At 22.9% G+C, this 24,405-nt stretch overlaps 1 protein-coding gene across 5 annotated transcripts in view; it reads right to left on the bottom strand.

Annotated features, from left to right (window-relative positions):
- Positions 1–24,405, bottom strand: part of LOC117179356 (protein ECT2) — a 93,222-nt gene that overhangs the window by 23,643 nt on the left and 45,174 nt on the right. For all 5 annotated transcript variants that reach the window (XM_033371052.1, XM_033371053.1, XM_033371054.1 and 2 more), the window contains 5 exons: positions 24,262–24,386; positions 18,405–18,801; positions 13,441–13,845; positions 6,793–6,947; positions 1,762–1,847 (listed from right to left, as the gene is read on the bottom strand). In XM_033371052.1, coding sequence (XP_033226943.1) covers positions 1,762–1,847; positions 6,793–6,947; positions 13,441–13,845; positions 18,405–18,801; positions 24,262–24,386 — 1,168 coding nt within the window. The remainder of the gene's footprint in view (positions 1–1,761; positions 1,848–6,792; positions 6,948–13,440; positions 13,846–18,404; positions 18,802–24,261; positions 24,387–24,405) is intronic.

Genomic DNA, 24,405 nt, shown 5'->3' with positions numbered 1-24,405 from the left:
GCTCCAAGGAGATTATGTTGAAAAATAAAAAAAAATTTACCCAAAAAAAATTGTTTTTATACTTCATTCTAAGGACTTATTGAACTACCCTCGTAATAAGAATTCAGGGTGAATGTTAAATCATTTCTATCTTTAAAACCCTGCAAAATACCTCACTTCTCATGAATAAATTCTTTAGAATCCACTAAAATATTATAAAATCCCGTAAAATTCTATGAAATTGTCTGAAATCATGGAAAATGTATTAAAATACATTGACATTTTTATAATAAATCCCTTAAAATCATTGAAATCCTCGAAAACCTTATAAAATATCGTGAAATATTTTATAAACCTTAGAAATTTTAAAAATACCCTAAAATCTGCAGAATTCCTTAAAATTATTAAAATCTATTAAAAATTTCGCTGTAATCTTTTAAAATAAATGAAGTTATTTAAAATCATTTAAACTCCTTTAAAATTTTTAAAGCCTTTGAAAATGCCAAGTAATAAAAAAAAATACGTTAAAATATTCCAAACCGTTTGATCATTTTATAAATCGATCTTCATGATCAATTAAATTAAAACTTTTCAATATTAAAAAAAAATCCGCCGAGTTAAGTAGAATAGAGTAAATTTAGAAAAATGCAAGTGAATTAAAAAAATTAAAGTGAATTCATAAAATTAAAGCGAAATAATAAAATTCAAGAGAATTCCAGCGAATTTAGGATAAATCAATAAGAACTCTATGATGATATTTTTTGAAATCATGGAAAATGTATAAAATAGATTGAGGGTTTTATAATAAATCCCTTAAAATCATTGAAATCCTCGAAAATCTTATAAAATACCGTGAAATATTTTTTAATCATTAGAAATTTTAAACATGCCCTAAAACCTACAGAATTCCTTGAAATTATTGAAATCTATTAAAAATTTCGCTGTAATCTTTTAAAATAAACGAAACTATTTAAAATCCTTTAAACTCCTTTAAAGATTTTTAAAGCTCTTGAAAATACCAAGGAATTAAAAAAAAATCGGTAAAATATTTCAAAACCTTTGATCATTTCATCAATTGATCCTCCGGATCAATTAAATTTAAACTGATCAAAATTTTAAAAAAATCCACTGAATTAAGTAGAATAGAGTAAATTTAGAGAAATTCAAGTGAATTCATAAAATTAAAGAGAATTAATCAAATTCAAGAGAATTCCAAAGAATTTAACATAAAATTATAATTTATAAATCCCTTAAAATCATTGAAATCCTAGGAAATCTTATAAAATAACGCGAAATCTTTTTAAATACTTTAAAACCTTTAAATTTCTTAAACCTTTAAATTTTTAGAAGTTTTTAATAACCCCCTAAAATCTGTCAAATTCCTGCAAATTACTGACTTCTTACAGTAATTCGCTGATTTTTGCTATTTTTTTTTTTTAAGTTTCTGACTCAAGAAGGGTACCCACAGGGACCACACCTTGAAAATAGGGTACTTTAGGTACCTTAACTAAATACAGGGCACATTAGGAGATACAGGGACCGGTATGTGAGGCCTGCGGATGTAAACAGATTTCTCGGCTATAAAACAAATTGTTATTCACTTAATTATTCGACACATATTCTTAAAGAAGAGAGAAATATTAAAATCTAGCCATGAAAATTAATAAGACCTAGTCCGAAATATGCAGTTTGAATAAACATTTTCAGAATAGAGAAAGTCAGGAAAAGAAGTGAAAAAATCTACAAATTTTTTAATAGTTAAATTTTTTTTAATCTACTTACTTAAATGCTTTACTTAATGTTCCTAAGGCAACGTCACTGGTATCAATTTGTAGCTGATGCGAATCAGCACTGATGAGAAACGTATCCTGTAATAAAAAAATATATATATTCAAATTAGAATTCATAATAAATATTCAGGGTGATCGTTATAATCGAGGAAAAAATTCCCAGTATAATAAAGTAGAACTCTTTTGATTTTTAAACTTTAAAGTGATAACTAGTTCTCGCCTTTTCAACTAAATAATAAAATGATGCCTCTCTATTAAAAATTCACGGGAAAAAAATGTCAGAACCTGAAACTACATCTTCAGGGTGGCGATTCGTCTCTAAAGACAAACACATTTATTTTAATTTATGACGTTTATTCCAAACATCCTTTAAAACAACAGAGCAAAATATTACAAAATATATGAACTTTAAAACAAATATCGACATTTTGCAATAATAAACATCAATTTTTAACAAAAAATGCAATAGTTGAACTAAAACTATGGAATATTTAATCGGAATAAGTTCAATTTTCAGTCTCAAAAAATAACTTGGAAAAAAATTAAAACTGACTTTCAAAAAAATAATTATATCTTCAAACAAAGTGGTAAATTTTCAACTAAAATGGTGGATCCTATAATAATTGAATTTTTGATCAACTAGTTGGATTTTCAACCAAGAAAGATTAATTTCTACCAAAAAGATAATTTTGCAACCAAAAATTAAATAATTAAATTTTTAATAAACATATGAATCCACGTTAACATTTTCAATGCTCTAAATAAAAGAATCAATCAATGAACTTTAAACATTTTCAAAATTATATTATTTTAGGTGCTTTTAAGCTAGAGACATTAAAAATTGAAAAATAATTTTTTTTAACTTAACAGTTCATAAATTATAAGTTAAATTATTTTTATTTTAAATAGTCTAGGCATCCTTTAATAGCTTAAAATTTTTATTTCAAAATCTTGAGAAATCTAGAAGTGGTTTTAAATTTTTCAATATTTAAAATAATTTTTGAATTTTTTGTCAGAACTTTTAAATATATTTCAAAATGAATTGAATTTTTTCTATAACCTTTAGAAAATCCTGCATGAATGTATAAATAACAATAGAACAATTTTTATTTGTAAAAATATTACAGTAATTTTAAGAAATATTTAGAAGTTTTAAAAAGATTCGAAATAAATTGATAACTTGAAATAATTTCAAATACTTACAGCCGAATTTAGAATAAATTTTACATTTTTGCAGATTTCAAACAAAAAATTTAGATATTTTTTTTAAGAATTATGAAAGACTAGAAAAGAATACAAATTTTCTTAAGATTCTTAGGAAAATTAAGAATGATTTTTCACTTTGAAAAATTAATGTAACAGAAAGTTTAAGAAGATTTTAAGAAATTTAAAAAATTATTAAAGCAGAACATGGAAGATTTCAAGGATTTTATTTAATTTGCTGGATTTTCAAAAAATTTAGGAAAATTTCCATTAATATTAAAATATATTTAGAAGTTCTGAAAAAAAAATGTTAACATACTTCGTTTAAATTACTTGAAATAATTTCAAGTTTTTAAATAATTTTCAATCTTTTCAAAACTTCTACATATCTCTTAAAATTACTCAAATTTTTTCTACAACTAATAAGTGTTATTTCTATATTATTATGGATTTATTTTTAAGTTGAAAATAGTAAAACGCACGTTTACATTTTTTAACAGCTGAAAAAATTAATAGAAATAATATATTAATAAATCTATCTATTAATTTAATATAAAGGAATACCTGAAACTCTGAATTAAAAATATATTATTGATAAATCATGAAAATTTGTATTCAAAAATAAAATTATCGGAACAAATGATTTATTAATTTTAGTTCTTATCAAGACTTTCGGATTGAGACAGTGACAATCTGGAAATTCTCAAATTTTGAATGGATCTAGAATTGTTTGGTCAAATGAATTATTGTTCAGATTTCTATACTTAGAGTACAGATCCATTTTCAAAATAATTTATTTATTTATATTTATAGTTGATAAAATAAAACTGTTTTTTATCAAAAATTTTCAACTTCAAATGCATTTAATTTTTAATCCTTCGAATCGTCAAAACTGCACTTTAATTATTTTAAAAACTATTAAAATCGAACTTGGGCAGATTTTTCTTTTGAAAATTCGTAAAATTCTCAGTTTCAGTTATCATTTTCAATTCAAATAAATAACAATTTTCAATAAAAAAAAGAGACAAATTTTCAGCAAAATAGTAAAATTTTCGACAGAAAAATTCCTTTTTATCCAAAGAAAAAATAAGTACTCAATAAAATAGCTCATATTTCAACCAAAGAAATAAAATTTTAATTAAAATTATGAATCTTCAACCAAAAAAGTTAATTTTCTACACACAAAAAATTAATTTTTAACAAAACATGTGGATTTTCAACGACACAGTTGAATTTTCAATTGAAAAAAAAACAATCTTTTTTTCCAAATTGTTGAATTTCGATCCAAAAAATATCCACTTTGAACAAAAAATGAACATTCAAATTTTCAACCAAACTAATGAATTTTCAACTAAAATTATGAATCTTCAACAGGGATAGTTGAATTTTATACTAAAAAAAAATTTCAAACATAAATAATAATTTTCAACCAAAAAATGAAACATATTTTCAACAAAATAGTTCAATTTTCTGCAAAAAGATTCCTATTCATCCAAAGAAAAAAGAAGTTCTCAATTAAATAGTTCATGTTTTGACCAAAGAAATGAATTATTAATTATAATGAAAAATCTTCCAACAAAAAATTAATTAAAAAAAAAAAGAGTTCAACTTTCAATCAAGTAACTTTTTTCCAACCTAAAAGATTAATTTTCAACTAAGATCAACATTTAACGGAATACTAGAATTTTCAACAAAAAAGCGAATTTTCCACAAAGAACATAAATTTTTAAACAACTAGTTTAATTTCTAAATAAAAAACATAAATTTTCAACCAAGTAGTAAAACTTAAAAAAATATACATTTTCAACAAAAAAAAGGGAATTTTGAACTAAACAAGAAAAATTTGCAACCAAATAGTTGAATTCAGAACTAAAATAGATAAATTTCTAGCCATAAATGGAAGTTAAATTTTCAGTTTACTAAATTTATTTTCAACCAAAAAAAAAAAACGAATTTTTAATTTCAAAATTCAAATTCAATAAAACAGATAGATTTACAAATAAGATTATAAATATTTAATTGGAATACTTGAAATTTCAAAGAAAAAGGTAAATTTTAAGACAAGATGGTTAATTTTCTACCAAAAAAGGCGATTGTTCAAAAAAATAAATAACTTTTCAACGAAAAAGTTGACTTATGAATTAAAAAAGATAAATTTTCATCAATAAATGGAATAGTTACATTTGCAGTTGAAAAAGATTAATTTTTAACCAAACTGATTTTTATTTTTAACTAAGAAGATGATTTTTCAACTAAAATGATAGAATCTTCAATTGGAATATTTGCATTTTCAGTTTGAAAAATTATAATTTTCCACTAAAATGATGAATCTTCAACTGGAATAGTGGAATTTTCAACCAAAAAGATGAATCTTGAAACAGGAAGATTAGTGTTCTACCAAAAAAGACGACTTTTCAAGAAAATACTTGAATATTGAATCAAATAGTTCAATGTTGTACTAAAAAAGACGAATTTTCAATCAAATAGATGAATTTTGAAACCAAAAATATTAATTTTCATCTAAAAATGGAAGTCAAATTTTTAGTTTAAAAAAAAATAACTAAACTCATAAATAAGTTGAATTTTTAACCAAAAAGATAAATTGTTAACAAAAAATTAATAGTAAAATTTTCAGTTAAAAAAAACAACAATATTTTACCAAATAGATGAATTTCAACTAAAATAATGGAAAATAATAAACAATTAAACTTCAACCAAGAAAATTAATTATTCCAAAAAAGACCAATTTTCAATTGAAAGAGATGATTTTTCCAAATAAAAATTGAATAGTTGAATTTTCAGTCAAAAAAAGTAATTTTCAGCTAAAGGAATGAACTTTTAAAGAAAATGATGGAACATTTAAACTGTAAGAATTAATTTCTCAGTAAAAAATTAATTTTCAGTCAAGGAAAAAAAGAATTTTCAATGATACAGTTCAGTTTTTAACCAAAGAAAGAAATTTTCAATGAAAAAGATCAACGTTCGACTACAAAAAATAATTTTTAACAAAAAGGCGTAACGTTGTACCAAGTCATAAAATTTGCATTCCAAAAATATTAATTCTTAACAAAAAATGTAGTAGTTAATATCTAAATAAAAAAAGATTTTAATTTTTAATCAAAAACAGTTGAATTCAACCAAAAAGGATGACTTTACAGCATGATTTTAATTTTCAACTATAAAACAGTTTTCTGTCAGATAGAGAAAATATTACCAACAAACTGGTACATAAACAAAATACATGCAATTTCAACGAGATGCTTTAATTCTCAAATAGAAGCGATTAGAATAATTTAATTTTCAGTTAAAAAAAAATAAATTTCAAATAAGAAAAAAAATTTAATTTTCAACAAAATAATTAAATAAACAAATGTCAAGCTAATTTTACAAATGAAGAATTATCATTATTGAATTTTAAACAGTGATTAAAAAAAAAAAATAGACACGCTCGCGAAAAAAATGACTGAGTTGAAAAAAATTCCATGACATTTTCAGGTTTTTCCCGGTATAAAACATTTTTTGCTAAAATAGAAGAAAAAAAATATTGTTTCGTTATGTTTGAAACATCATTAATTCGATTATCAAACTTGAGTCAGCCAAAAAAAAAACCATAGAGAAAAAAATATGCAAAAAGTTTTTCTTATAAATTAAAATTATCAACATTCAATAATAAATTATAATTTAATTAGAATAAACTGAGATAATCTGAAAAATCTGCGACAATATACTATAGAAATCTGTTTTCTAAATTGAACGATATTATTAAAATAATGGGAACTTGAATTGAAAAAAAAAACAGACTTTTAATAATTAAACTTACCGCATCAGCTTTACAAACTGTATTCGCCATTTGTCTGCACAAGGTCCGCAAATAGTTCGTCTTGTTGACATCTTCGTCGGTTATCGTGAACGTAAATAATTTTTCCTTCAATTCCTGATTGCTTCGAACCATTAACGTGAATACTTTATGGCACTCTGAAAAATACAAAATTTTTAAAATTACTTTTTCGAAATCTACGAAACTGCTATAAAAAAAACTATCGTCGTTCTCAGACTCCCTTTAGAGAAAAAAATAGCAGAGTGGCCGTTTTAATCGAAGAAAAAAAGTCTCGGTCATTTCTAAACTTTTAAAATGGAAGTTTAAAAGTTTTTCAATTAAAAAATTGTATATTCAAATGCTTAAAAATTTACACGTACAAAATGGAAGGCACTAACACTTTTTAATTAAACAATGTTAAATGAAATTCAAATAAATTGCAAAATTTTGAACTTTTATAAATTATAGAGCTCAAATATTCAGATTAAGTTCCAAAAATATAAATCCACGTTAACATTTTCAATAGTCTAAATTAAAGAATCAAGTAATGAACTTTAAAATTTTCAAAATTATATTATTTGAAGTAATTTTAAGCTAGACACATTAAAAATTGAAAAATAATTTTTTTAACTTAACAGTTCTTAACTTAGAAGTTAAATTATTTTTAATTTAAATACTTTAGGCATCCTTCAAATCCAAATTCAAAATCATTTTTCAATTTTTTGTCCGAACTTTTTTGTATAGAATTTTGTTTATAGAAAATTAATATTTTGGGTTGTAAATTCTTCACTGTGATCAAAAATTAATTTCTTTTGTTGAAAATGAATTTATTTTAGTTGAAAGTTTTTTTTTTCTACTGAAAATGTAATTATTTCATTTTTGCTTGAAAATTTATATTTTTAGTTGAAAAATAATTAATTTTGCTGAAAAATCGTTTTTTTCTTCTTTAAAATGTACTTTTCTAACTGGAAGTTGAACTATTCTAGTTTTGGGTTGTAAATTTATCTTTTGTTCGTTGAAAATTTATATATTTGATTAAAACTGTATCTTTTTTGGTAGAAAATTCATCTTTTGGGTTTTAAATTTAATTATTTTGTTATGAATTAATTTTTTGGTTGAAAATTGATTGTTCTATTTTATTGAAAAATCTTTTTTTTACTGGAAAAAAACTCTTTTTTTGAAAATTAGTTATGTTTTTAGTTAAGCATTTATTTTTCTAACATTGAATTTCATTACATTTTTTGTCAGAACTTTTAAATATATTTCAATATGAATTGGATTTTTTCTATAACTTTTAGAAAATCCTGAAAATAAAAAAAAAACTAAATTTGAATTTATAAATAACAATAGAACACTTATTATTTTTAAAACTTCTAGAGTAATTTTAAGAGATCTTGAGAAAGTTTTAAAAACATTCGAATTAAATTTAGAAGTTTAAATAATTTGAAATACAGCCGAATTTAAAATAAAATGTAGATTTTTGCAGATTTCAAACAATAATTTAGAATTTTTTTAAGAATTATGAAAGACTACAAAAGAATAAAAAAGTTTCTTAAGATTCTTAGGAAAATTGAAAATGATTTGTCACTCTCAAAAATTATTGTAACAGAAAGTTTACGAAGATTTTAAGAGATTAAAAAAATGATCAAAGAAGAACATGGAAGATTTTAAGAATTTTTTTGATTTGCAGAATTTTCAAAAATTGTAGGAAAATTTCGATTGATTTTAAAATATATTTTGAAGTTCTGGAAAAAAAATGTTAACACTTCGTTTAAATTACTTTAAATGATTTCCAGTTTTTAATTAATTATGAATCTTTTCAAAACTTCTACATACCTCTTAAAATTACTCAAATTTTTCCTACAAATAATAATTTTTCAATTGTTACTTATGCGTCAAAATTTAAGAATTTTACTTACAAATTAAAACACATTATAAATAGAAAAATTAAAATTATAACGCTAAAAGATTCAAAGTTCTTCTAAAATCTAAATTTTCAAAGCTATCTATGTAAAACAATTCAGTTTCAAATTGTTTTCTTTTCAATATTTGGTTTCAATTCACTAGTCTTAAATGAACAGTGAATTAAAAATATATTATTGATAAATCATGAACATTTTTATTTAAAATAAAATTATCGGAATAAATGATATATTAATTTAAATTCTTATCAAGACTTTCGAATTAATCTAGAATTGTTTGATCAAATCAATTATTGTTCAGAGTTCTATACTTGAGTACAGATCCATTTTAATAATAATTTATTTATTTATATGTACAGTTGATAAAATAAAACTGTTTTTTATCAAAAATTTTCAAATTCAAATATTTTAAATTTTTTAAATCCTTAAAACTGTACTTTAATTATTTAAAAAACTGTTCAAATTGAACTTAGGCAGATTTTTCTTCTGAAAATTTGTAAAATTCCCGGTCACAAAATAAATTCACTGTCATTTCCCGGTTTCCCAGGTTTCCCAGTCCAGCGGCCACCCAGAAATAGTGTTAACAGGGTAAAAAAATTTGAAAAAAAAAGTCAAAATAGTGTCATAAATATTTTTAAGTATTAAATTTAGGTTTAGTCCGAATTTAAAAGGGTATGCAGATTTATAATCTGATATTTTAATTTTAAATGTTATTTTTGAGCCTAAAAATGATCAAAATTCCTATTTATACATCAAAGGCTTCCTTTTTTCTCCTTTTACCACTTAAATGAGAACTGAATTAATAGAATCCAAAAAGAAAATCTGAATATATTTGATGCAAAGTTAATTATTTTCAATTGGAAATTCTACTATTAAATTTTTTGCTAAGAAATCATCTTTTTTTGGTTTAAAATTGTATTACTTACTTCAAAATTTCTTTTCTTTTTTTACTAACAATTTATTTTTGGTTAAAAATTCGACTATTTCGTTGAACATCTATCTTTTTGTTTTTTAAATTCATCTATTTCCGTAGAAGTTTGATCTTTTTTTGGTTAAAAAAGAAACTATCTGATTAAAAATTAAACTGTTTTCTCTGTTTCGGTTGAACAATGACGTTTGTATTGTAAATTCAACTGTTTTGTAGAAAATACGTATTTGTTTATGGAATATTCGACAATTTGATAGAAAATTCAACTATTTCCTTGAAAATTTACATATTTTGTTTAAAAATTCGTCCTTTTTGGTAGAATATCGATTTTTATTAAAAATGCAACTATTTGATTGAAAATTAATCTGCTTTACTTAAGAATTCAAGTATTTTGTTGAAAATTCGAGTCTTTTTGTAAAAGCCAAATGTTTATTTTAATTTAAAATCTTTTTTGTTGAAATATAAAATATTATATTTTCATTGAAAATTCATCTTTTTAGGTGGAAAATTCAACATCTTGATTGATAGTTGAACTACTTTGTTGTTTTTTTTCTTCAAAAATTAATTTTTTTACGTGAAAATTTAACTATCTGGTTAAAAATGATGTATTTTATTAAAAATTCACCTTTTCTGGTAGAGAATCAATCTTCTTAGTTAAAAATTCTGCTATTTGGTAAAAAATGTATGTATTTTTTCTAAATGAAAAATTAAACATTCAACTATTTAAATGAAAAATTTTAGGAACTAAAAAAATATTAACTATTATTTCATCAAATAAAACTTTGTACAAGTTTCGTTTCTTTTCAAATTGAAAATTAATTATCTTTAATAAAAAATTAACTACTTATTTTTTGTTTTTTCCTTTTAGTTTAAGAATATTAAATACTAAAAAAAAAAATAAAAGGAAAAAAATATAAACTAAGAAGTAATTGAAATCTGGACTCATGTCCGATCCAATGTTTAAACTATTTAATTGAAAACGTATGTAATTTGTTAAAAATTCCAAAATTGGTTTGAAAATTAATTAAAACATAAATATTTGTTTTAAAATTCCTGTATTATGTTGAGAATTCATATTTGGTTGAAAATTCATGTACTTTGTTAAAAAATTCGTTCATTCTTGTAGAAAATACATCTTATTGGTTGAAAATTGATCTGTTTGGTTAAAAATTCGTTTTTTCTTATTTAGAATTAATTTTTTCAACTAAAAATGTAACTGTTCTATTTTTGTCGAAAATTTATTGTTGCTAACAAATTTAATCATCTTGTTTCAAAATTATACTATTTTGTTGAAAATTTACTCTTTTAGGCGAGAATTTTCATATCTGCGTACGATCCATCTTTTTTGGTAAAACAGTACTCTCATTAGTTGAAAATTCATCTGCTTGGTTAAAAATTAATTTATGTTGTTAAAAAATTTATTAATAAATTAATAAATATTTATTTATGTTTGTTACAAAATTGATCTTTTTACTTGAAAATTCATGTATTTGGTTAAAAATTGAAATTTTCTTAGTTGAAAATATATCATCTTTTTCGCTAAAAAATGCTTGAAAATGGTTGAAAAAAAAAATTTATATATATAAATATAAAAAAACGTTTGGATTGAAAATTCCACTGGTTGGTCAAAAATTTATATTTTTTGTTGAATATTAATCACTGTGTTTAAAATTTAATTTCTTTGGATGAAAATTCATTTCTTTCTAGTTAAAAATTAATTTTTTCACCTGAAGATGTAACTATTCTATTTTTGCTTTGAAATTTATATTTTCAGTTTTAGAAAATGTATCTGTTTTACCAAATTTATCTGTTTTATGTGTCAATTTCACTATTTGCTGAAGATCTGTCTTTTTTTTGTAAAAGTACTCTCATTAGTTGAAACTTCATCTTTTCGGTTAAAAATAAATTTCTGTGGTTGAAAAATTAATTTTTTAAATCAAAATTCTTTTTTTCTTTTGGTTGAAAATTGATCTTTTTAGTTGAAAATTCATGTATTTGGCTTAAAACTACTTTTTTTTAGTTGAAGATTTATCATTTTAGTTGAATATTCACTTTACCATTCCATTTTTCGTGGAAAATGTAACTATTCTATTTTTTATTAGGAATTCATTTCTTTGGCTGAAAAAAAAACATATGTTTGTATAGAATTTTTTTTACAGAAAATTCATCTTTCGGGTTGAAAATTCTTCACTGTGATTAAAAATTAATTTCATTGGTTGAAAAAAAATTTTTTTTTGTTGAAAATTATTTTTTTTACTGAAGATGTAACTACTTCATTATTGCTTAAAAATTTATATTTTTAGTTGAAAATTAATTAATTTTGCTGAAAACTTGTTTTTTTGTTGTTTAAAATATAGTTTTCTAACTAAAAGTTGAACTATTCTAGTTTTGGGTCGTAAATTTATTTTTTTTCGTGAAAATCGATATATTTTATTGAAACTGTATCTTTTTTGGTAGAAAATTTCTCCTTTTGGGTTTTAAATTAAATTATTTTGTTATGAATTAGTATTGTTGGTTAAAAAATGATTGTTCTATTTTATTAAAAAATCTTTTTTTAATGGAAAAAACTCTTTTTGAAAATTAGTTATTTTTTTGGATAAACACTGATTTTTCAAACATTCTAACTATTCCAATTTTTATTGAAAATCGATCATTTTTATATGAAAATTTATACAATTTGTTGAAAATAAATCTTTTTTAGTAGAAAATTAATCTTTTGGGTTGAAAATTCTTCACTGTGATGAAAAATTAATTTCTTTGGTTGAAAACAATTTTTTTTTAATTGAAAGTTATTTTTTTTACTGAAGATGTAACTACTTCTTTATTGCTTAAAAATTTATATTTTTAGTTGAAAATTAATTAATTTTGCTGAAAAATCTTTTTTTCTTGTTGTTTAAAATTTACTTTTCTAACTGCAAATTGAATTATTCTATTATGGGGTTGAAAATTTATATTTTTTGGTAGAAAATTCATCTTTTGGGTTTGAAATTAAATTATTTTGTTATGAATTAGTATTGTTGGTTAAAAAATGATTGTTCTATTTTATTAAAAAATCTTTTTTTAATGGAAAAAACTCTTTTTGAAAATTAGTTATTTTTTTGGATAAACATTGATTTTTCAAACATTCTAACTATTCCAATTTTGATTGAAAATCGATCATTTTTATATGAAAATTTATACAATTTGTTGAAAATAAGTCTTTTTTAGTAGAAAATTAATCTTTTGGTTTGAAAATTCTTCACTGTGATTAAAAATTAATTTCTTTGATTGAAAACAATTTTTTTTTTATTGAAAGTTATTTTTTTTTTTTTTACTGAAGATGTAACTATTTCATTATTGCTTAAAAATTTATATTTTTAGTTGAAAATTAATTAATTTTGCTGAAAAATCTTTTTTTGTTGTTTAAAATTTACTTTTCTAACTGCAAATTGAATTATTCTATTATGGGGTTGAAAATTCATTTTTTTCAGTTGATAATTTATATATTTGATTAAAACTTTATCTTTTTTGGTAGAAAATTGATCTTTTGAGTTTGAATTAAAATGAATTTGTTCAAAATGAATATTTTTTGTTGGAAAATTGATTGTTCTAACTGAAAACTGAATTCTTCTTTTTTTTATTAAAAAATCTTATTTTAATCGTGAAAAAACTATTAGGTTCAGAATTCACAAATTTTTCTTTTTAATTTGAAAACTCAACAACAAAAAAAGTGTGCAAAATGTATTTAGAAAACAAATTTGTTTGCATCAATATTATTAATCTTGATAGAAAAATGTCGGTAAAAAGTTGACGTAAAATTACCATCTGTCTCGCGAATGTCAACGACTTTCTTTATTGTACTAAGGGAAAGCATCTGAATATGCTTGTAGGGTTTCGCATGATTCGTCTTGGCTTGGTTGAAGGTCTTCGATCGCTTTTTGCAAATCTCGAGAGTGTCCGTGAATAAGAAGAGAACCAAATGATCTCCTCGACCACTCAGACCTTCGCTCACTTGCACAACGTCGCACTTCCCAATGAACGATCGATGCGATGAAACCAAATGAGGCGGACAATTGTCGATTTCGTTGAATATGTCGAACATCGCCAGCTGACCCTCCGTTTTCCGTTTGTCCTCATTTATATACGTCATCACTTCCTTAATACTACTGATCGATAGTTCTAAGGCACCGTGGTCTGGATTATTCTTATTCGTGTGCTTAAGGATATCTGCAACAGAAATCGAATCAAAGATTTAGATTCAAATCGAAAAATAGAAATCCACATTCTAATATTTGAAACAATTTTAAGGGTAGAAACGTTAAAAATTGAAAAATTAATTTTGCTTTAAACTGAACACTTCTTAAATTAGAAGTTCAATTATTTTAATCTCAAGTAGTTTAAATATCCCTGAAGAGCTTCAAAATTTCATTTTAAAAGCTTGAAAAATCTAGAAGTTGTTTTAAATTTATTCAATTTTAAAATTATTTTTTAAATTTGAGAAGAACTTTTAAATATATTCGGAAATTAATAGAATATTTCCTACAATTTTTAGTAAAATTGAAAAACCATTTTCAATTTCCCTAAAAATCTTACGAAAATGTTTTTATTCTTTTGAAGCCTTTCACAATTCTTAAAAAGTTTTTAAATTTATTTATTTTTTTTTATATCTGCAAAATCTGAATTTTGTTTTAAATTAGATTCCGGCTATTTGTACCGAAATTTCGGTATGAATAGCCGAATTTTTTTGGTACATTCTTCGCTTAAATTATTTGCAATCACTTCAATTTTTTAATTATTTTAAATCTTTGTAAAACTTCTAAATACCTCTTAAAAATACTCAAATTTTTTATACAAATAATAAGTGTTAAATTCATATTTAAAAACTAAAAATTAACAATTTCACTTACAAATTACAATTGTTTTCGAAGTAACATTCAAAATTTTAACGTTCAAAATTTAAAAGCTCTTACAAAATTTAACGATACAAGGCTTTCTATGTCCAACAATTCAGTTTCAAATTTTTTACTTTTAAATATTTGGTTTCAATTCCTTTGTCTCAAATAAACAGTCAAATGACAAATATTGCTAAATATTAAAAAGTTCTTACTGAAACAATATTTTTAAATTAGTGAAAGCCTTTAATTACAAATACATTATTATTAAGTAATTTTTAAGTTAAAAATAGTTTATACAGTTTCAATCGTTTTGGCAAATCAATTATTGTTCCTGTTTAAAACTAATTTATTCATATGTATACAGTTGATAAACTAAAATAAAATTTTATCAAACATTTGCAACTTCAAACGATTTAATATTTTGCATTTTACAATTCTTTAAATTAAAAATTAAAATCTAAAATTAACAATTTGTATAGCAGAAGTCTTTTGAATTACGCATTGTAAACTGAATAATGTCATAATTGAAGGAAACAACAATTCTAATAATTATTTTAAAAACGTTCGAAATCGAACTTGGACAGATATTTCTTGTAAATATTTGTAAAATTCCCAGTCATTTCCCGACTATCCCGGTTTCCAGGTCCAGCGGCCACCCTGATATTTTTCGAGAAGCTCATAGGGAACTTTTTTCGCGCTTAAAGGGTGACAAATTCAAGAAAAATTAATAAGGATTTTAAAAAAAAAATCAAATACAACTAAAAATAATTCAAATAAATTGGAATAAAATGTTTACTAACAAAAAATTCGATTAATTTCCGTAATTTCAAACAAACAAATTGCATGGATATTCAGGAACTATAAAAAATAATTTAAAAATAAATAACAAATACACAAATGAATTAAACAAAAATGCCAAAAAGATATATAATTATCAAATTATAAAATTTTACAAACTTCAAATAACAAGATCTTTAATGGACAAAAAATAAAATCCCGAATTTAAAAATATCCGAAACTAAAATTCGCCGACTTCAAAAGACCAAAATGGCCAAATTTTAAATTTGGTCAAACTTGAAATTTAAGTTTGACGAAATTATTTTATAATTCGGCAATTTTTTTTCTTGCTAATTTATGATTTTGTTATTCATTTTTTCGTTATTTTGCGCTAGTCCCGGATATTTAAACACTTTTAAATATAGTGATAAAGAAGTATTTTTTTTATATTGCCGTTTTAAAATATAATGCTACTATATAATTAATATATCTATAGACGATAAACAAGGAATATGTTAGATCCTAAAAATATTGTTTTCTATTACAATGAAATAACGAACTCTGAAATGTGATATTTTTTTAATCAATTAGATTTTGTAGGGAAGCTAAAATATTTTAAAATATGTATTTCAACTTGTTTTTAATTTTATGTAACTATAATTTTCACAAGATTCTTGAGAAAACTTAAAAGATTTTTAAACATTTCAGGCTTGTCAAAAAATAATCTAGAAGATTTTAAAGAGCCAATAATAATTTTAAAAATTTTTCCGAATTTTTAAATATTTGTAATCTATTTAAAACGTCTTAAATTCTTGAAAATATTTTTAACTGACATGAATTTTTCTAAAAATTTTCAAATATCATTCCAAATTAAAAAAAGATTATCTTACAATCTTCTAAATTTTCCCAGCAATTTTAAGACAATTTGTTTATTCTCTTTAAAACTTTCAAAATTTTTTTATATTCTACTAAATATTTCGTGAATTTACCCAATTTTTGTTCGTTTTTATTTTGCAATCTTACCAAATTGAAACATTTTGCTTTAAAATCTTCCAAACTATTTTTAGAAATTTTAGGAAATCGTTTGTTATGTTTAAAACCCTTTTTCAATTTTCTCTTAAAGTTCATTTTTCAAACAAAAAACAAAATTATTTAAAAATTGGCACACGAATATAAGAAATTTTTATTTTTTTGTTAGACTTTCTAAGCCTTCTAATTTCTAAAAATTATTTAAATTTTTCATGCATTTTTTACTTATTTAACAAAATTAAAAAATTGCCTTGCAATATTTCCGATTCTTCTTTGAATATTTTTTAAATCTTCTAAAATATTTTTAAATGATCTCTTCAAATAAATTTTTCGAAATAAAAAATTATTTTAATTTTTCTTAGGAACCTGAAAAAATGTCTATCATTTTCGTGAAACTTTACAAAATTCTAGAAAAGTCTTTACAAGTTTTAATTATTTTTTAATCGTTTCAAAACGTTTCAATATCTCTTAAACTTACTCAAATTTTTTCTAAAATTATGCAATATGGCAAAATTTTTCTTTAAAATCTTTCACAATTTTTAAATACTTTAGGAAATAATTCAAAATGTTTTGAGATCTTTTTTCGATTTTCTCTTGAAATTCCTTGCAAAACAATCATTTAAAAATTTTTCATGAATTTTAAGAACTTTTTTTCACACCCTGAGAAAATTCAAGTTACCTAAAAAAATTTGTAAATCTTGAAAAATTAAAAAAAAGGTCTCCCCCGTGTCATTTTCACATTAATAAGGCTTAAAAAAAGTCAAATAAAACTCAAAATAATTCAAAAATAAATTGAAATAAAATTTTTAATAACAAAAAATTCGATTAATTTCCGTAACATTAAAATGAATTTATTTAGAGGAATTCGAGATAAACGATAATTCAATGAAATTCATAAAAATTCAAAGTAATTTTAAAAAAAATTGAAATCAATCATATGCAAAAACATCGTTGAATTCAGAAAATTTGAAAAGAGCATAGAAAAATTCAAGCCAACTCAAAATAATTTAAAGAAATGCCTACGAATAAAGTAAGGGATAAAGAGTTCAGGATCAATTAAATAAAAACGTTTGAAAAATAAAAAAAGTGCATAGAAATAAGTAGAATTGAGTAAATTTAGAAGAATTTAAGATGAGTTAAACAAAAACTTGTTTAAACTCCATTGCATCGAGTAAAACTGACTCAATTTAGAAGAATTCAAAAGGATTTAAAATAATACAGGACAAATTAGTAAGAATTCGGGGCGAATTCCAAATGAATTGCAACAAATATTTTTAAATTTCTTTAAATCTTCGAAACTAAATAGAATTAAAAACTATTAAGTAGATTGAGTAAATAAAAATGTTTTTTTTTTAATTTCAAAGAATTAAAATAATTACACGTAAATTAATGAGAATTCTGGGCGAATTACAAATGCATTGAAACAAATATTTAAAAATCTCTTGAAATCTTCGAAAATAAATAACATTTAAAACTATTAAGTAGATTGAGAAAATTAAAAAAAAAAGAATTCCAAACAATTAAAATAATCGAAGATTAATAGGAATTCATAATGAATTAAAAAAAATAATTTCAAATCTTTAAAACCCCACGAAATATTTTACGTTCAATATCTTCCGAAATTCTACAAAATTCTCTATCCTAACAATATTTCAAACGCTTTGAAATATCTTCAAAATAATGAAATTAATAAAAAATTCCTTGGAATATTTAAAAATACCCTTAAATATATTACAAAAAAAAAATCAAGACAATTCAGATATTGGTACAGATCTAAATTGAATAGTCATTAACCCATGAGTTAATTTACTGAAAAAAAGTAACTAATCTGAATTTTTTATTTTAAAAAAAAATGACTAAAAAATTATTTGAGAGAAAAAAGTGACGATGTGGCAGCTCTGATCATTTTTTAAAGTTTACTTATTACAGAAATTCCCTCACTTTTGCTTTTTTTTTCAAAATGTCTGCCTCTTGGGAGCTTTGAATTTGTTTTGTTATTAAAAAGTGACAAGGAACGTATTAGGTAAATTATGTATTGCCTTTTAAAATTCCGAATTTGGTAAAATAAAATTGAAATCCACTTACCATTTAATAATAAACTAATACTGGGTAGTCTCTGCACTGGTTTGATCAGCAACTCCTTTAAACTTTGTCTTCCACACTCTGGTTTGGTCTGGCAAATCTTGAGAAAAGCATGGAACCTCGGTTTATTCTGATCGCACTCTTCCAACATATCCTTCGTGTTCTCGAAAAAATTTACATACGGCGGATACGCCTTCAACAAATCTGGCGCGTACCTCAAAAACACATTTCCAATACTAACATCCTCCGTCCAATGCGCCGCATTGTATCTCAACTCCTCCAACATCTTCTTGTGGACTTCGTAAATCGGCGGAAAATTTCCGAAGATGATTTTCGCCTCTGTACTATTTAACAACTCACCACTCTTTTCTATCAAGTCTTCCAGTGGGGATTTGAATAACTGAAATCAGAATCATTCCTCTTTTTTTTTTAGTATCTACTGGCACTTGACTTTTCTGTCTAAACGAGATTGCGAACAATTTCGCAAAAATTTCAAAGCTTGCAGAAATATTTCAAATATTATGCAAAGCTTTCAAATATTTCGATTTAGGAATTACAAAAATATTTCAAATATTCCAGAAATCTTCGAAAAGTTCACCAAGATTTCGAAAAGATATTAATGACTTCTAAAAGATTTTTTCAATGACTTCAAAAAGATTTCAACAATTTCACAAATAACTTCAAACTTTAATAAATATTTGAAAGATTTCGCAGTTTTCAGTGATGTCGAGGATTTAAAAAGAATTTCAAAAGAAATCTAAAATATTTCACAAATATTTCAGAAGAATTTCAACAATTTGATCATATCAAAAATATTTCAAATATTTCAACAATTTTATTTATTATTTTATTTATTTCAAATATTCCAAGATTTCAAAAATTTTAAACAGATTTTTATGATCTCAGAAAGATGTCAGAGATTTCACAAACATTTTGAAACCTTCACAAAGTTTTCAAAGATTAAAACGACTTAAGAAGAATTTCAACAATTTAATAATTTCCAAAATATTTCAAAAGATTTAAAACATATCAAATGACTTCAAAAATATTTCACAAAGATCTCAAAACTTTCACAAATATTTCAACAATTTAAGAAGAATTTCAAAAATATATCAAAGGTTTCACAAAAATTTCAATTTTTTTTTTGATATTGAAACTTTCATAAACACTTCAAAGATTTTAAAGATTTCACAAATGTTTCAAAATATTTCAACAATTTCAAAAATGTTACAAATATTTCAAAACATTAAAAATATTTGGAAAGATTTCAATGATTTGAAAAAGATTTCACAAAAATCTCAAAGCTTTCACAAATATTTCAGAGATTTCGCAAATATTTCAACGAGTTAAGAAGAATTTAAAGAAATATCTCAAAGATTTGAACAATTTAATCATTTTAAAAATACTTTAAACATTCCAAGATTTCAAAAAAATTTATCATCTCAAAAAGAAGTCAAAGATTTAACAAACTTTTTACAACCTTCGCAAATACTACAACGATTTCGCAACTTTCACGAATATTTCACAATGTTTTCAAAGATTAAAACGATTTAAGAAGAATTTCAAAAATATCTCAAAGATTTCACAAATGTTTCAGGAGAATTTCAACATTTTAATCATTTAAAAAATATTTCACAAAGATCTGAAAGCTTTCAAAAATATTTCAAAGATTTCGTAAAGTTTTCAAAAATTTAAACGATTAAAGAAGAATTTTAAAAACATCTCAAAGATTTCACAAATATTTCCAAAAAAATTTAAAGATTTTAAAGATTTCAGAGTTTTTCAGATTTCACAAAGATTTCAAAGATTGCACAAGGAATTCAAAGCTTTCACAAATATTTCAGATTTCGCAAATTTTTTAACGATTTCAAAAGAATTTCACAAATATTTCCAAAGCTTTCAGAGATTTAACAAAGATTTCAAAGCTTTCACAAACATTTCAAAAATTTCGCAAAGTTTTCAAGTTCAAGATTTAAGAAGAATTTCACAAAATATCTGAAAGATTTGCCCAATTTAATAATTTCAAAAATATTTCAAATATTCCAAGATTTCAAAGATTTCATATAGATTTTGATGATCTCAGAAAGATGTCAAACATTTCACAAACATTTTGAAACCTTCACAAATACTTCAAAGATTTCGTAACTTTCACGAAAATTTCGAAGATTTCACAAAGTTTTCAAAGATTAAAACTATTTGAGAAAAATTTCAAAAATATCTCAAAGATTTCCCCAAATATTTCAAACAGTAAAAAGACTTTAAAGATTTCAGAAAGATTTAAAAGAATTCACAAAGATATTGAAACTTTCATAACCATTTCAAAGATTTCACAAGTGCTTTAAAATATTACAACAATTTCAAAAATATTACAAATATTCCCAAAAATTTCAAATATTCAACGATTTAAAAAGAATTTCAAAAAATATCTCAAACATTTCAACAATTTAATCATTTCAAACATATTACAAAAATTACAAGATTTTAAAGATTTCAAAAAGATTTTAATAATCTCAGAAAGATGTCAAAAATTTTACAAACATTTCAAAACCTTCACAAATAGTTCAAAGATTTCGCAAAGTTTTAAAAGATTAAACAAATTAAAAAGAATTTCAAAAATATTTCAAAGATTTCACAAATATTTCAAAACAATTTAAAAGATTTCACAAATGTTTAAAAATATTTTAAAATTTTAACAATTTCAAAAAAGTTACAAATATTTCAAAATATTAAAAAGATTTGAAAAGATTTCAAAAAGATTTCAATGATTTCAAAAAGATTTCACAAAGATTTCAAAGCTTTCACAAATATTTCAAAAATTTCGCAACTTTCACGAATATTTCAAAGATTTCACAAAGTTTTCAAAGATTAAAACGATTTGAGAAAATTTTCAAAAATATCTCAAAGATTTCACAAATATTTCAGAAGAATTTCAACAATTTATTAATTTCAAAATTATTTTTGAAGATTAAAATATATCAATGATTTCAAAAATATTTCACAAAGATCTCAAAGCTTTCACAAATATTTTAAAGATTTCGCAGATTTTAAATATTTCAAAGATTTAAGAAGAATTTCAAAAAATACTCTAAAGATTTCAAAAATTTAATAATTTTCAAAATCTTTCAAACATTCCAAGATTTCAAAGATTTCAGAAAGATTTTAGTATCTGAGAAAGATGTCAAAAATCTCACTAACAATTCAAAACCTTCCCAAATACTTCAAAGAATATTTCAAAGAATTCGCAATGTTTTCAAAGATTAAAACAATTTAAGAAGAATTTCAAAAATATCTTAAGGATTTCACAAATATTTCAAAAAATTAAAAAGACTTTAAAGATTTAAGAAAGATTAAAAAGAATGACTAAAGATATTGAAACTTTCTCAAGCATTTCAAAGATTTCACAAATATTTCAAAATATTTCAACAATTTCAAAAATGTTAAAAATATTCCAAAACATTAAAAAGATTTCAAAAAGATTTCAATGATTTCAAAAAGGTTTTAAAGATACCCCAAAAATCTCAAAACGTTCATCAGTATTTCAAAGATTTCGTAAAGTTTTCAAAGATTTAAAAGATTGAAGATGTAATCATTTTCAAAATATATCAACTATTCCAAAAGATTTCAAAGATTCTAAAGATTTCAGAATTTTTTAGATTTCATAAAGATTTTAAAGATTGCAAAAGGAATTCAAAGCTTTCACAAATATTTTAAAGACTTCGCAAATTTATCAACGATTTTAAAAGAATTTCACAAATATTTCCAAAGATTTCAAAGACTTAACAAAGATTTCAAAGCTTTCACAAATATTTCAATGAGTTCGCAAAGTTTTCAAGTTCAAGATTTAAGAAGAATTTTAACAAATATCTCAAACATTTCAACAACTTAATCATTTCAAAAATATTTCAAACATTCCAAAATTTCAAAGATTTCATCATCATTTGAAAACCTTCACAAATACTTAAAAGATTTCGCAATATTTTCAAACATTAAAACTATTTAAGAAGAATTTAAAAAATATCTCAGATTTCACAAATATTTCAAAAAAATTAAAAAGATTTAACAGATTTCAGAAAGATTTTAAAGAATTCACAAAGATATTGAAATTTTCACAAAAATTTCAAAGGTTTCACAAATTATTCAAAATATTTCAACAATTGAAGAATTTTAAAAATATTCCAAAACTTTAAAAATATTTGAAAATATTTCAAAAAGATTTCAATGATTTCAAAAAGAGTTTAAAGATATCACAAAGATCTCAAAACGTTCACCAAGATTTCAAAGATTTCGTAAAGTTTTCAAAGATTTAATGATTTCCCAAATTTATCAAATATTGCAAAAGATTTCAAAGATTTTAAAAAATTTAAATTATTTCAAAAAATATTAATGATTTAGGAATTTTTCCAGATTTCACGATTTCAAAAGAATTTTACAAAGATTTCAAAGACTTGGCAAAGATCTCAAAACTTTCACAATTATTCAATAATTTCACAAAGCTTTCAAAGGTTTTAGAAGAATTTCAAAAATATTTACAAGATTTTACAATCTATTGCAAGCGATTTCAAAAGATCTCAAAGATTTCACAAGGATTTCGCACATATTTCAAGGTGTCGGAAAGATTTTAGAAATTTTCAAAGATTTCAAAGAATTTAGAAAGATTTAGAAACTTTCACAAATATTTCAAAGGTTTCACAAAAATTTCAACAAAATAAGAATCACAATCAAAAGATTTCAAAAAGATTTAAAAGATTTCAAAAATATTAAAAAATATTTCGCAAAGTTTTCAAAGATTTCAACGATTTAAAAAGATAATTTTAAAGATTATAAAAATATTCCAAAAGATTTCAAGATTTCGCAAGGATTCAAAAAATCTTTCGAAAAGACAACAAAGATTTCAAATGATTACACAGATTGTCTACCTGCCGGATGATTAAAAAAATTACCGGTTTTTTCTCGATCAATTTTTCATTTTGACGCTCTAAGAATTGGAATTTCCACGCCTTTGCTAACAATTTTAATTATGTAGGAAAATTCCCTTATTGAAATCAGAATCATAATTAATTTATCAAATTCCCCGTTCCAAGTCAAAATTTTAATTCTTTTCAAAAGTGCATTTTTCCGAGGCATAATTACAATTTTCTTTTAAATGTCCTCTTCTAAGTCAGAATTATAATTCTTTAGGAAAATTCCTTATTCTGGATCAAAATTTATTTACTTATTTTTTTTCAAAATTTTTTTGATCCAATTCAGAATTAGACATAATATTTCTTCGGAAATTTTCTTGTTCCAACTCAAAATTATCATTCTTTTTGAAAAATGCCTATATTTTAGGATTACTTCGAAATGTAATACTTCCAGAGATTTTACAAAGGTTAAAAAAAAATGTCAACCGCCGAGTGATTTTAAATTCCCTGTTCCAAGTGAAAATGATCAATCTTTTGGAAAATTCACTGCTCCAAGTCAGAATTACAGTTCTTCTCGAAAATTTCCTTTTTTTGCGTCAGAATTATAATTCTTTTGGCCAGTTTCTTGATCAAGATCTAAATTATTATTTTTTTTTTAATATTTTCTGATCCAATTAAAAATTACAGATACCTATTCCTAAACCTCCCGTTCCAAATAATATTCAAGGCTTTTATAATTCTATTTTATGAGTTAGAGCGTAATTTAAGATGTCAAAACTTCAAAAATTATAAAGTTTTCAAAATATTTCCAAAATTTTAAAAGAATTCTCGAAGAATTGTAAACCATATTTCAAGAATGATGTAGTATTTAGTACAAAAAAAAATTTCAATTTTACCCGATTTCTATAAAACGCCTCTTTAAACGATAAAAACAAATAAATTCCAATAAAAATTCTCACCGTCATTATCGTACTGAGAATCCCAACATAGTTGGATTCGGTTTGCACAAGTTCAAGAAAGACTTGATGACGAGGTGATAGATTTTTTCTTCCTGCTTCAGTATTCACTTCGACTTCTGGAATATCTACGAATTACAAAAAAAA

The sequence above is a fragment of the Belonocnema kinseyi genome, chromosome 9 (assembly GCF_010883055.1).
Source record: "Belonocnema kinseyi isolate 2016_QV_RU_SX_M_011 chromosome 9, B_treatae_v1, whole genome shotgun sequence".
NCBI classification, from domain to species: domain Eukaryota; kingdom Metazoa; phylum Arthropoda; class Insecta; order Hymenoptera; family Cynipidae; genus Belonocnema; species Belonocnema kinseyi.
This window is presented reverse-complemented; position numbering and strand designations above follow the sequence as displayed.